At 46.4% G+C, this 15473-nt stretch overlaps 1 protein-coding gene across 4 annotated transcripts in view; it reads left to right on the forward strand.

Moving 5' to 3' along the window:
* The window catches only part of triobpb (TRIO and F-actin binding protein b), a 466860-nt gene that overhangs the window by 211997 nt on the left and 239390 nt on the right, over positions 1-15473 (forward strand). For all 4 annotated transcript variants that reach the window (XM_041178043.1, XM_041178040.1, XM_041178042.1 and 1 more), the window contains exons 2-3: positions 10703-10759; positions 13433-13501. In XM_041178043.1, coding sequence (XP_041033977.1) covers positions 10733-10759; positions 13433-13501 — 96 coding nt within the window. In that variant the 5' untranslated portion in view covers positions 10703-10732. The remainder of the gene's footprint in view (positions 1-10702; positions 10760-13432; positions 13502-15473) is intronic.

The raw sequence follows: 15473 nt of genomic DNA on the forward strand, positions 1-15473 counted from the left end.
GTTGTCCAGGTCTTGCTGCATTTGGACATGGACTGTTCCAGTATCTGAGGAGTCGTGAATGGTGCTGAACATTGTGCAAACATCAGCGAACATCCCATTTCCGACCTTATGATGGAAGTAAGGTCATTGACGAAGCAGCGAAGATGGTTGGGCCTAGGACACTACCCTGAGGAACTGCTGCAACAATGTCCTGGAGCTGAGATGACTGATCTCCAACAACCATAACCATCTTCCTTTGTGCTAGGTATGACTCTAACCAGCGGAGAGTTTTCCTCCTGATTCCCATTGACTCCAGTTTTGCTAGGGCTCCTTGATGCCACACTTGGTCAAATACGGCCTTGATGTCAAGAGTAGTCACTTTCACTTCAGCTTGGGAGTTCAGCTCTTCTGTCCATGTTTGAACCAAGGCTGTAATGAGGTCAGGAGCTGAGTGGCCCTGGTGGAACCCAAACTGGGTGTCAGTGAGCAGGTTATTGCTAAGTAATAGCTTGATAGCACTGTTGATGACCCTTTCCATCACTTTACTAATGATCGAGAATAGACTGATGGGGCGGTAATTGGCCGGGTTGGATTTGTCCCACTATTTGAGTACGATTTTGTGTCTAACTGCCCTTGAGAAGGTGGTGGTGAGCTGCCTTCTTGAACCGCTGCAGTCCATGTGGTGTAGGTACACCCACAGTGCTGTTAGGGAGGGAGTTCCAGGATTTTGACCCAGTGACAGTGAAGGAACGGCGATATATTTCCAAGTCAGGATGGTGAGTGACTTTGGGGGGCGGTGGGGGAACATTTTGATGATTGCAGCTTGAATTTTAAAGACCTCCGGTGGTGGGATGGTGGGCTGGGGTAGAGGCTGTAAAATTGGAGCGCCATGGCAGCGGCACATTGTCTTGTCACCTATCCACTCCTGCCACAGCGGAGGAGGCATCAGGGGACCCACTCACCCATGGGCCAGTTAAGGCCCTGAATTGTCAATTAATGTCCACTTAAGGTCCTCCTCTGCCACCTCTGGGATTTTACTTGCGGCCATGGGAGTCCGATGTTTTGTGTCCAGCCCAGTAGGTGATACCTGGCGGACTGGTGGCCAGGCAGTGGGGTGGGGTGGCTCCTTTTCGGGCCCCCTGTCTGAATAAGATGCCCCCCCTCCAAGGTATTTTCCCCTCACCTCCTTTCCCTTCCTCCCTGTCCTGTCCAACCCGACCCCCCCACCCCACTTGTTGGGTTTGCCAGCCTGGTCCCAGCAAGAGGCTGGATTTAACTTCATCCAAGCTCCATTGCTGAACGCCTTCTTCGGTGATGCCTGCAGTCCCAGCAGTGGCCACCGCTCTCTGTGGCGATGCTGGGACCAGCCAGCTGCTGACCATTCGATTGGCCAGGAACTCTTGGAGGCAGGACTTCTCAGTTGGGGAGGATGGCTTGCCTAGAGCCAATTAATGGCCCGGAGGTTGTAGAATGGCTGCAGGATGAGCCTGCCAACCCACCCTTGACTTGCTGTGGGGATGAAGACTCCATCCCCAGCGTATAATTCAACCCAGCGTACCCATGCACCTGCTGCACTTGTCCTTCTTAGTGGTGAGAGGTAGTGGGTTTGGAAGACGCTGTTGAAGGAGTTTTTGGTGAGTTGCTGCAGTGTATTTTGTAGATGGTACATGCTGCTGCCACTGTGCGCGATGGTGGAGGGAGTGAACATTAAAGGTGATAGATGGGATGCCAGTTAAGTGTCCTGGATGGTGTCGAGCTTCTTGATGAAGCTGTTAATGGAGCTGTGTTAATCCAGGCAAATAGACAGTATTTCATCACGTTCCTGAATTGTACCTCGTAGATGGTGGACATGCTTTGGCAAGTAAGGAGGTGAATTACTCGCTGCATAATTCCCAGCCTCTGATCTGCTCTTGTAGCTACTTGTCCAGTTCAGTTTCTGGTCATTCGTGCCCTCCAGGATGTTGATAGTGGGGATTCAGCAATGGTAATGCTTGGAATGTCAAGGGGAGATGGTCATTGCCTGGCATGTGGTGTGATGCGAATGCTCACTTGCCACTTATCAGCTCAAGCCTGAATGTTGTCCAGGCCTTGCTGCATTTGGATACAGACTTGTTTAGTATCTGTTGAGTTGCAAATGGTACTGAGCACTGTGTGATCATCAGTAAGCACTCCCACCTCTGACCTTATGGTGGAAGGAAGGTCATTGATGGAGCAACTGAAGATGGTTGGGCCTAGGATACCAGGAGCTACTGCAGTGATGTGACCCCAACATCCACAACTATCTTCCCTTATGCTAGATGTGACAAGAGATTTCCCCCTGATTCTCTTAATTTCTGTTTTGCTAGTGGTTCTTGATGCATTGATGTCAAGGGCAGTCATTTTCACTCACCTCTGGAATTCAGCTCTTCTGTCCATGTTTGTACGAGGGCTGTAATGAGGTCTGAAGCTGAGTGGTACTGGCAGAATTGGTGTAACCTTGCCACATAGGCCTGTATTTTTTTATAAAAACAAAAGACTGCGGATGCTGGAAATCCAAAACAAAAACAGAATTACCTGGAAAAACTCAGCAGGTCTGGCAGCATCGGCGGAGAAGAAAAGAGTTGATGTTTTGAGTCCTCATGACCCTTCAACAGAACTGAATTGTATTTTTTTATATTCTTTCAGAGGACATGGGTGTCGCTGGCAAGGTCAGGATTCTTCTAGCCCATCTCTCATTGCCTTTGAGAAGGTGGTGGTGAGCTCCCTTCTTGAGCCGCTGCAGCCCATGTGTTATAGGTACACCCACAGTGCTGTTTGGGAGGGAGTTCCAGGTTTTTGACCCAGCGACAGTGAAGGAATGGTGATATAATTCCAAGTCAGGATGGTATGTGGCCTGGAGGGGAACTTCCAGGTGGTGGTGTTTCTATGCATCTGCTGCCCTTGTCCTTCTAGGTGGTAGAGGTTGTGGGTTGGAAGGTGCTGTCAAAGCAATGCATTTTTTAGATGGTACACACTGCTGACACTGCGCGTTGGTGGTGGAGGGAGTGGATGTTGAAGGTGATGAATGAGGTGCCATTCGAGTGGCCTGCTTTGTCCTGGATGGTGTTGAACCTCTTGAGTGTTGTTAGAGCTGTACTCATCCAGGTAAGTGGAGAGTATCCCATCACACTCCTGACTCGTGCCTTGTAGTTGGTGGACAGGCTTAGGGGAGTCAGGAGATGAGTTACCTGCCACAGGATTCCCAGCCTCTGACCTGTTCTTGTAGCCACAGTATTTATATGGCTGGTTCAGTTCAGTTTCTGGTAAATGGACAATTGGTTTGGAGGTATGAGGCAGAACGTTGGAATGAAGGGAATGAACCCTGATTGACAGGATGTGATAATGTTTCCCAGGGATCTGTATAAGCTCTTCACTCATGACCTTGGATGAAGGAATATTGAGTTCAATGTCTATATTTGCAGGAGACACTAATCTACCAGACACAGTGGATTGTGCTGACGAGAGCAGCAAGTTGCAAAGGAATGTAGATGGCTAAAGTGAGTCAGAAAATTGGCAGATGGAGTTCAATGTGGGGAAATGTGAGGTCACAAAAAGACAAGTTAGAATGGTTTCCAAATGAAAAGGGATTAAGAATTGTGAAGAAACAAAGATTTGGGCATTCCTATACACCAATCACAAATGAACTTAAGAATATAACCTAGCAATTGATGAAATTCTAGCATTTTCTCTATTTGCAGATATTTCTCAATCCCCAGATTTGTAAAATCTCCCATTTTCACGAAATTCCCTACTTGCTGCTCTCTCCATGTACAAATTTCTTACTTTCCAACAACCTCGCTATCTCTATTAATTTCCTCTGCCTATCTAAACAAGCATCTCTATTTCTATCGCTGCACACATCTAGACATAATTATCATTCATCTGACAATAATTTCTTAGACTGAGCTCATTTGCAGGTTACCTGCATTCTCTGCAACTTCAATTTGTCGAAGGGTCATGAGGACTCGAAACGTCAACTCTTTTCTTCTCCGCCGATGCTGCCAGACCTGCTGAGTTTTTCCAGGTAATTCTGTTTTTGTTAAGAATATAGAAGACAGGAACTGGAGTGGGCCAGTTATCTCTGCAAACCTGCTTCCTCATTCAATAAGATGATGGCTGATCTTTTTACTCAACTCCAGCCCCCTGTACTCTCCCCATTCCCTTAATTCCCTTAGCACCAAACAAATCTATCTGTGTCTGTCTTGAATATATTCAACAACTGAGTATTCATAGCTCTTTGGGGTCGAGAACTCCAAAGATTCACGTAACTTTGAGGGAAGAAATATCTCCCCACCTCAGTCCAAAATGGCTGACCCCTTACCCTGAGACTGTGATCCTGTGCTCTAGACTCCCAGACCAGGGGAAGCATTTTCTCAACATCTGTCAAGCCCCTTCAGAATTTTATATCTTTCTCTGAGACCAACTCTCATTCTTCTAAACTTCAGGGAATATAGGCCTGGTCTACTCAATCTCTCTTCATAGGACAATCTCCTCATTGCAGGAACCATTCTAGTGAACCTTCATGATGCTCCCTCTAGGTACAGGTACAAAAAATAATCAGAAAGGCTAATGGAATGTTGGTCTTTACATCAGAAGGGTGAGAATGTATAAGGGGAGAATGTTATGCTTCAGTTGTGTAATGTCTCGATCAAACCCTACATGGAGTGTTCAGTTCTGGGCATTGCCCTCAGGGGGAATATATTGTTTCTGGAGGGGTTTAAGAACAGATTGATCAGAACAATATCGAGGTTTAAAGGATTACATTATAAGGACAGGTTTGATAAACCTTGTTTGTGCTCCCTTGAGTTTAGTAGGTGAAGGGATGATCAAAATGCTGTGTTTGAAATGGAGGGTTTTCATTTAGTAAATACTATTTCCTCCTATGGGAGAATCAAGATCAAGGGAGAATAATTTGTTTTAGAATTATTATTCTTGAGATTTAGGAATCACTGCAAGGCCAGCATTTTATTGCCTATCCCTAGTTGCCCTTGAGATAAGGGTGCTGGGCCTTCTTGAACTGCTGCAATCCATATGGAGATGGGCTTCCTCATGGCTGTTAGGAATGGTGCACCCCAGATTTTAACCCAGTGATGATGAAGGCAGAGTGAGGATACCTCCAAGTCAGGATGGCCCAACCTCCAAGGTTATCTGCACTCCTTTGGTTGCACAACTGCTTCTGAGCCAGAAGGCTGTGGTTTTAAGCCCCTCTCCAGGAGTTTAATCCTGGGCTGGTGGTTCCTTGGTTGAGGGAGTATTACATTGTCAATGGTGTGGTTTATTTGGATAAGCTGTTAAACTGAGGCCCCATCTGCCAGTTCTGTCAGGTAAAGGTAAACCCATCTACAGGTAGAGCAGTGAGGTAGCCAAAGCTGACTAACTGGTCATTGATCTAATGTGCTGTTCATGGGATCTTTTTGTTTGCAATTTGGCCTTTCTAGTTACCTGCATAACAATATTCACCACACTTCAAATGTCATCAGTTGGCAGTGTAAATATTTTGGAACATGATGAAGTGCTTTATATAATTATAACCCATTTCATTTCCTGCATCAGTCATGGAGGGACTGAGGGCAGATTTTGCCACCAAGAGAGTGATGGGGGTCCAGAGCTCACTGCCTAGAGGGTAAGGTGGTGTCGTGCTAATACCACTGGGCTAGTAATCCAGAGGCCCAGGCTAATGCTCTGGGGTTGCATGTTTAAATCCCACCAAGGCAGTGGTGCAATTAAATTCCATTCATAAATTCGGCTAATTAAAATAAATCTGAAGTATAAAGCTGGTCTCAGTAATGGTGACCATGAAACTATCGCTGATTGTTGTAAAAACCCATCTGGCTCGCTAATGCCCTTTAGGGAAGGAAATCTGCCGTCTTTACCTGGTCTGACCTACCTGTAACTCCAGAGCTCCAATGTGATTGACTCTTAACTGCTCCGAAAGGATGGGCAACAAATACTGGCCTTGCCAGTGATATCACACCCCACGAATGAATTAAAAAAGGCTGATAGAGGCAGAAACCCTCGTTGCTTAAAAAAAAAAACTACTTGGATATGCACTGGGAATGCTGTAGCCTACAGGGCTGCGGACCAAGAGCTGGATGCTGGGGGTAGGCTGGACAGCTCATTTCTGGCTGGCACAATGGACCGAATGACCTCCTCCTGTGCTCAAATTTTGATTCCCTCTCACTATAGGATAGTGGTTAGAAGCAACAATCCAGGCTGAAGACCCTCTCCTTAGGCCCAGAGACCTGAGGTGACAAGAAAGGCTGACATTTCAGCAGCGCCCCTCACCACCTCAGGACCTCCCGAGGCGCTCCACACGTTTGAAGTTCGGTTAATGTTGTAATTCAGGGAACACAGCAGCCAATTTGCACAAAGCAAGCTCCCACAAACAGCAATGTGATAATGACTAAATAATCTGTGATGTTGATTGAGCAATCAACATTGGCCAGGACGCTGGGCCTGCTCTTTTTCAAAATATCATCTTCCGACCTTTTCCATCCACAGAGCTTTGGTTTAACACGCCACCTAAAGGATGGTACCTCAGAGAGTGCAACACTGGGAGGTTTTGTGGCCAGCCCAGGGGGGTGTGGACTTGAACTCATGGCCTTCTGACTCAGAGGCAAGAATGCTACCCACTGAGCCAGGGCCCGCTCTCAGCTCACTAACCCTCTTCTAAACACACAGCCTATCGGATTGATTCCTTGGAGAATGCAGAAAAGTAAACTGGACATAAATGCCGAATGATCTCATTGCTACTACATTCGTGGCCCGAGTACTTGGTAGGCCAAGCATGCAAAAAACAAAAGACCATCTGGACCCTCCCCCTGCCTGTGGACAGCTGCCAAACATTGGCGACAATCTCTCTAGTCCAGTACATGTTTAATATGGTAGTGGTGCATTAGAGCTGGACATACCCCAGTGCTCACGTGGAAATTGGGGTTCATATGGCACCCCTCCCATTGCCTGGCTTAGAGACTGGCAGTTGGCTTTTATCACTGCATGACCTGGCTGTGGGCTGTCTTTGCAGTGGAGGTGGCTGGGCACTAGTTTGGCAATGCTGCAGTCACTCACAGGCCGACCTGTCAAAGAGGATGTATGGGGGGTCAGTAACCTTTGCCCCAGACCACAGGGCAGGATTCCTCCCAGGGAGGGAGTGTTCCAGCCTTGCAGAGACAAGTGGGCCTCTTATCTCAGGAGGTGGCGGATGGGGAGGTGGTGTGAGTTATGTAGCAATTAAAGAAAGCACCTCTGACACTGCAGCACTGACTCGGCACTGCACTGAGAGGGGAGGGGGGGGCAACCAAGATTCTGGGCTCTGGTTGGACTTGAACCCACAACCTTCTGACTCAGAGGCGAGAGTGCTATCCCCTGAGCCACGAGAATGGATCTTGGAAATCCAGGGAAGGGATCGTTGGGAAAAGTCAGATTTGGAGTGTTACAGCTATGCAGTTTGTAAGTATGTTATGCTTCACAACTGTCTCTTTAATTTAGGGTAAAATGAAGGGGGTCAAGTCAGGCAGATCCCAGAACAGGTCACAACAGGCCTGGGTGAGATGGCTGTTCAAGATTAAAGGGAGACCCAGGTGTGCTAGAAGGAAGATGGAAGGTGTTCATTCTTGGACACAATGGCAGCAGCAGCTGTGTTTACATGTTAGAATGCTAGGCCCAGATTTTCATTCCCTGCTCGGCGAGCCCGACCTCTATAAATGTCATCCAGCAGCTCGGATTTTCGGTGTGGGTGGGGGCTAAAACAGGAGTCGGGGCGGGTGACTCCGGAATGAATGTACACGCTTCTGGGTGTGGAGGCAGGCTGTGTGCAAGGCCTGTCTCTGTGGCCCGGGACTGTGTTTATGGAAACAAAAAACATTCCTCCAGCCCTCACCCCCCCACACTCCCTCTGGCCCATCCAAGCCAACCCATGCCCCCAACCCACCACCATTTGCCCTTACCCCCTTCATGCCAACTCACCAAGTATCTTTGGACAGTTCATTGACAGTTTTGGCACTTCCTGGATAGTTTTGACAGGTTTGACACCGGGACAGCAGCTCAATATTTCCTTGACAGCTGGACAGTTCCTTGACAGCTGGACATCTTTGACAGCTGGACAGTTCCTTGACAGCTGGACATCTCTGACAGCTGAACAGTTCCTTGACAGCTGGATAACTCTGACAGCTTGACAGTTCCAATGAGCTTATGCGTAAAAAGTGCATAGTCATGTTCAATTTTAACAATCCCAGAAGGTGCCTTACCTCTCCTAAAGGCATCCTGGGATGTGATCCAAAGGGGTACCTTATCTCTGCAAAGGGGTACCCTGGCTGTCCATACGCATCCACCGAGTTCAGACCTCCTCTTACCTCCTCTTACCTCTAATCTGCACACTCCGGATTCTACCCTCCTGTTCTTCCAGAATCCTGCTTCCGTGGAGGTAGTTGGTGATTTAACTGGTCAGCTGCTCCCGTGAATAGTGCATGTGCGAACCCCAGCCTGTCCCCAGTCCTGCCTCTGTGATTTGGGAAATGCCAGGTTTGACTTAGAATTTTAGGCCATTTCCGGGATTTTCACCATGATGAAGAGTCTCTCCATTGTGTCGAAAATCTGGCCCCTAGACTCCAAAGCCCCAGGAAGGTGTTGAGAATGTCAGGTTATAAATAGTTATGCTTTAACCTGTCCATTTACTCACAAGATAAAAGAGAGTCTCATGGATTTCTCTCTGGAAACAAGGCCCATGTGATTCAAATTGCCATAGAAATGGACGTTGAGGGATAAGGGTTTCCAAGATGCTCTAAAACTCTAAGACAATGGCAGTGTTGCAGGATCCAGGAGAGAAGGAGCTGTTAGAGACTGAAAGTCTCTATGGTTCACTGCGCAGGAATGCGGGTGAGAACTTGCACTCAGTTTGAAAGACCAAAAAAATGAGGATTTGAAACAAGGCTGGAAGATTTACCCAACTTGTGCTAGAGGGAGAATCGCCAGGAGAAACCTTCGCCATGAAAGACAGTTCTGGGGTTAAAAGTTACCAGGCTGTGAAAGGAAAGGGACAGAAGTAAACCCTTGGGAGCTAAGAATCACTTTGGACTGGGTCTCGGAAAATTGAATGACTATTTAAATTTCAGTGTTAAGTATACCTGCGAAGTGCGTTTTTTGATTGATTGTTTTAGAAATAAAAGTGGATTGTCCTATTTTGTAGTTTAAAATATAAGTTGCCTAAACAGTAGTGTTTAGTTAATAGTGCTTTTGGTCTCTTTGTTACAGTAAATGTCTTAAACATGAAATCTTGAGATGTTATTTCTTCAGCTATCAAGTGGAAATTCAAATTCTTATTTTTTAAAGTAACTGGTCTCTCTGGGGATCATAACAGGAGCCAACAAAAGTATGGGCAAGCGCCTAGCCAGTGGTGGGACTGAGTTAGTCTTACAGGTGACTGATGTTATAGAATTGTGTACACAGAGACTCTGTGTGTTTGAGATTGTGTTATGGAAAGCCTTTGTCCTGCTGCAGTTTGCTGTTACTTTTTGACCCAATATCTCCTACTTTGGCTGTGTCAAATTTTTGACCTCTTGTAGAAGCTCATCTCTGAGGTGGAGACTTTTAGGTGAAAAAATCACATCCATATCTTCATACTTGCTGAAAGCCTAGGAAAGAAATCACATACAGTCTGTGTACAACGGGTGTAACACTTGGTAGGTTCCAAAAGCCTTGACCTTCACCTGCCAGAAGCATCTGAGGATTGTCTGAACAGTGAGATGATAGTTCGAACACATTGCCTGGGAAACTGACATAGGCCTTAGAATCCTTTGTCCTGAATGCACCGTCCCAAATCCCAGGGGTCAGCCAGGCGGCGAGTAAAATGTCCAGGCCCTTCCGGGTGGGAAATAAAAGGAATTAATCGGGCCTGCTCTTCGATCAAGTACCTCAGGCCTGGCATGATCAACATTTAACTCTGAGGGCCTCACTGGAGCTCACAGCAACTTTCAGTCAATGTTGAGGCTGAACGAGGGGAAAATCATGTGATGTTCCCAAGGTAGCCTGGGATCAGACCCCCCCACCCCCATCCCAGGATGAGGGGAGGCAGAGATTCACCTGCTCCCTCCCAACCAGAAGCGATGGCAGTTCTTACCTGGTCCAGATCCAGGTTCCTTCCCACATTTTGCCACCTGCCTACTCTTTGCTTCTTTTGGAATTCCACTTTAGTAATTGATCTGTCAAGAGCACAACCTAATCTCAAGGGGAAGTCTTAAATTACATGGGGTTCTGATAGTGAAACTAAGGAGAAATTGCCTCCAGTGTCAAGAGGGTTGGTAACCAGGGAACACAGGGGGAGGTGAGGAGAATTAATTTTAACGTAATGAGTTGTGATCTGGAATGTGCTCCCTGAATGGACAGTGGAAGCAGATTCAATAGGAACTCTCAAAAGGGAATAGGATAAATAACCTAAAAAAGAGCAGCACCATGAGGTAAGATCGGGGGGAGTGAGACAAATTGTATCCCTCAAAGAGCTGATGTAGATACAAAGGGCCGAATGGCCTCCTTCTGTGCTGTAAGATTCAATGAGTGATAAACTATTAAAGCTAGTCTTCTGATAGAGCATTACAGAAACAAATCTTACAATGTTGAAGAGCCTGTGGGATTATTTGGTAAAATAACTGGGATGTTTACATTTAATTGAGTGAAGTGAAGATTATTCTTTTCTTTGTTTTTCCACCTTCAGCCAGATCTCCTGAATTTCAAGAAGGGCTGGATGTCCATACTTGATGACCGTGGTGAGGTGGGTATCTGTCCGCTAACTTGTACTTATGGGCGGAAAAATCATTTGCTGGAATTTTCCACGGAAGAACATTTGTCCTTGTTGGAGGAGGTCTTGTGGTGCAGTGGGTAGCATCCCGGCCTCCGAGCCAGAAGCTCTGGGTTTGAATCCCACCCCAGGACTCGATGGCCAAGGAAGGTGCGTTCATAACCTGGCCAAACCGGTTGATTATCAACTTACAAATCCTTCCAACACACGCCAATGACAGGCGGTAAGGGTGGGAGAGATTCCCGGTCAGCCATGTTTTGGGAAGAAAATTGGAGCCTCTCCCATCACTCTCCATAGCTCCAACTACAACTGACATGTAAAAGCGCAGGTTGCTGCAGCAAGTCGGATTCCTTGAGGGGTGGGGGGGTGCGGGGGACAGTCGGCCAGTGTGGATCAGATTGGTGCCAATAGCGCAGAGTTGATCCCTGTTCTGGCTGGGGTTGGACTGGGGACCTGCCTCCTTGCACTAGCTGTGGTGGAGATCACAGGGCTGTGGGTTGGATCTGCAGAGGACATGAGAAAGGAGATCCCTTTGTCACTTAGCTGAACCAAACATCTGCCGTAATGTCAATCTTTTTTGATTATCCTAACGTGATTTTGTCTCAGTTGTTAATGTAGCTCAAATAGTAACCATCAACTTAGCTTTGATACAAATGTTGGTATTGCTGAGGAGTTTGTTCAGATTTTCACACTGACTCGATTTACTTTGGAAATGGACTTTGACCTGGATCTCTCCCAAATATTGTTCTGGATTTGACTCAGTTGTTGCCCACACATTTTTGAAGGTGACAGGATAAGTTGGGAAAGCCGTTTAAAAAGCATACCCATTCCTTTTTATATATAATTTCATCGGATGTGAGTGTCACATGGCAAGGCAAATTTATGCCCATCCCTAATTGTCTGTGAGGAGTCAGTGGTGAGCCGCAGCCTTGATCTGCTGCAGTCCAGCTGGTGCAGGTACACCCACAGTGCTGTTAGGAATTAGGATTTTGGCCCAGTGATAGTGAAGGAATGTTGCTATAGTTCCAAGTCAGGATGGTGAGTGACTTGGAAGGGAACTTGCAGGTTGAAAGGAAGTTATGCTAAGCCTTTATAAGTCACTAGTTAGGCTTCAATTTGGTCCAATTCTGGGCATCACACTTTAGGAAGGATGTCAAAACCCTGGAGAGGGTATAGAAGAGATCTACCAGGATGATGCCAGGGCCAAGGGTCCTCAGTTGTCTGGAGAGTCTGGAGAAGCTGGGGTAGCTCTGCTTAGAGCTGAGAAGATTAAGGGAAGATTTAATAGAGATATTCACAATTATGAATGGTTTTGATAGAGTAAATAAGGAGAACTGTTTCCAGTGGTAAGCGTGCCAGTAACCAGAGGGCACAGATTTAAGGAAATTGGCAAAAGAGCCAGAGGTGATATGAGGAAACATTTTTTTGCACAGCGAGTTGTTTCGACCTGTAATGCGCTGCTTGAAGAATGGTGGAAGGAGATTCAATAAGAATATTTTCAAAAACAAATTGGATAAGCACTTGAGGGAAACATTTTGTAGGGTATTGGGGAAAGGGAGGGGTACTGGTTACATCTAGGTAGATCTTTCAAAGAACCAGCACAGGCATGATGGCCTCCTTCACTGTGTGACACGATGATTCACTCCTTGCTGAGATGGAGCATTCTGGAGTCTTGTCCAAGAGTGTAAGCGAGTTTAACTGTGTAAAAAAAAACCACAATCAGAGTTCCTGCTGCCACCACTAAGTCTTGAAGGATATACTTTCTGTAGAGGGAGTGTAACGGAGGCTCACCAAACTAATCTCTGGGATTGCCTTATGAGGAAAGATTGAGGAAACAGGGCCTGTATTCTCTAGAATTTCAAAGGATGAGAGATGATCTCATTGAAATTTAACAAAATTCTTACAGGATGTGACAGGGTAGCTGTGGATAGAATGTTTCCCCCTGGCTGGTGAGCCTAAAACCAGGGGACATAATCTCAGGATATGGAGCAGGCCATTTAAGACTGAGATAAGGGGGAATTTCTTCACTCAGAGGATAGTGGATCTTTGGAATTCTCTACCCCAGAGGGTTGTGGAAACTCAATCACTGAGCATGTTCAAGACAGAAATCAATAGATTTCTGGAGACTAATGACATCAAGGGACATGGAGATGGTGTTGGAAGGTGGAGTAAGGGCAGATGATCAGCCATAATCTGTCTGAATGGTGGAGCAGGCTCGATGGGCTGAATGGCCTGTTCCTGTTCCTATGGTTCTTGCCAAGGTCCTTTTTGCTCCATCAGCTATCTCCACTCATGAACCTCAGACTAAAGTACTCAATGCCAATCTTCTATTTGATTGTAAAAATCATCACAGACAAATCCCATCCAGTCTACACCTGCACAATTCCAGTGCGGATCGTTGGATAGCAAGATTCCTGGAAGAATTTTTCCCTTCCTTTAAACTAGGAATGTTGAGGCCAGTTATCGTTCCAAGGCCTTGATGCTACAGCCTGAGGGTTTGACGCTGGAGCCTTCCAGGTGCAGTGTGTACGTGTGCGACTCTGCTATTGACCAGATAAACTCAAGGGGCTATTGTGGAGGCACATGTTTCTCATTGATCCACCCTCCTCTCAAATGTGAAATGATATGATTATTGTCCTCTTTCAGTGGAAGAAACACTGGTTTGTTCTGACGGACTCCAGCCTGAGATATTACAGAGACTCCACAGCAGAGGAGGTAAGGGCTTTGACTAGCCATGAACTGCACCCCCAGAACCTATTAACAATTCACAGTTGCCAAAAAGAGGTTAGAGTTCATAAGGAAGGATACATTGGGTAGGAATTGACAATGGCTTGGCGGTGTAGTATGTGAAGTACATTGCAGATTATTGTGGTAACATGGTTAAAAACAGGCACTAAATGGGTGCTGTGTGAATAAGACGTCCCAGTTTGAAAATCTGACTTCACACAGTTTTGATCCGAATCGCCATAATTGGTTACCATAAGTACGAAACCAGATACCTGCATGTTTAGCACTGAAGTGCTGATTAGGCACATTTTTCTTGGTGTTGTATGGAAGGGGTGGAGTGCACTGGCTGACACTGGCTGGTTTCAGAATGGCTGAAGGGCCCCTTCTGAGAGGGTGCACAGAATCTTGGACTTGGCACTGGAGATCTTGGTGGAGGGGCTCCAGAGGAGGAAGAATGTCCCGTAGTCAAGGATGCCACCTCGCCCTCCACGTCCCATACCCATAGCCAGCAAGGATGCCACACTGACCTCCGTGCACTCCTGTGGTGGCTGGTGCTGCTCAATCTGACCTCACACCTTCCTCCCATTCCCCTGGCAGACCAAGGGGACCCCCTAGTTTGATCCCAGTCACCAAGCCCTCCCTTTCTTCTGGTGACTTCTGTAAGGTGTCCAATAGAAAGAGCCCTGATGAAGCTTTCAGAAAAATTCTAGCATAAAGGTTGATAGTGCAGGTGAAGTCTTGTTAAAGTGTCCCATGATGTGTTTGAAAAGACACTCCTGTTTGAAAGTCTGGTATTAGAATACAGTTTTGGTCCTAATGACCACAATTGATTACCATGATTTAACTGGAGGTATCAAGCCAGATACCAACATGTTTAGAAGCAAGTGATATACCTTTAGATTAGTCTCAAAACCTTATACAGTGACTATTTTTCCCTGGCTTAACTGGACACTGTTAGGAGAGGGTGTTGGAATAGGCATTAGCTGCCAAAATACTGTGCAGCCTCTTTAACAGATGCAAGTATCTTTGGGGGAGATGGTGGCCTAGTGATAATGTCACTGGATCAGCAATCTAGGGGCCCAGTCTAATGTTCTGGAGGGGTGTCATGGGTTCAGATCCCACCATGGCAGCTGGTGGAATTTAAATTTGATTAATCATAAAGAAAAAATAGAATTGAAAGCTAGTCTCAGTAATGGTGATTATAACACTGCCATCAATTGTAAAAAAAACCCATCTGGTTCTCTAATCCCCTTTAAGGAAAGAAACCTGCCATCCTTACCCAGTATGGTCCACAGTAACATGTGACTCCAGGCCCACAGTAATGTGGTTGACTCTGAAAAGGTCTAGCAAACCACTCAGTTCGTTTGGGGATGGGCAACCAATGCTGGCCTTGGCCAGTGACACTGCATTTCATTAAAGAGTTTTTGAAAAGATTAATTTAAGTGTTAATCAGCTGCTTAAGACCTTTTGAGTGGCTGCCTCTAGAGCTGGCTTCAACTTCTTCACCAAGATGGCATCCAGCATTAAACTGGTGTTTCAGCTCAAGACACCATCTTGGACACCACAAAGACCTTTAGCACCTGAAGTAGCCAGGAAAAATAGCCCCTATTGTCCTTTCTCTCTGTGGACACAGGCTCAAATCCAGATGGATGGAATAGAAATCTCTCTGCCGCCTGGGAAGTCTTGTGGCACAGTGAGTTAGAGTCCCACTCGAGGACTTGATGGCCAAGGAAGATATGTTCAAAATGTGGCCAAACAGGTTGAGTATCAACCTGCAAATCCTTCCAACACACGCCAAAGGCAGGCGGTAAGACAGGGAGAGATTCCTGATCAGTCATGTGATGGAATGAACAGTGGAGCCTCTGCCATCACTATCCATAGCTCCAGACTACAACATGCATTTAAAAGTGAATGTTACTGCAGTAGTGCAAGCACCTTGCTCTACTTGCTGCAAAGGTTT

This window comes from Carcharodon carcharias, chromosome 31, assembly GCF_017639515.1.
Source record: "Carcharodon carcharias isolate sCarCar2 chromosome 31, sCarCar2.pri, whole genome shotgun sequence".
In the NCBI taxonomy this organism is placed as follows: domain Eukaryota; kingdom Metazoa; phylum Chordata; class Chondrichthyes; order Lamniformes; family Lamnidae; genus Carcharodon; species Carcharodon carcharias.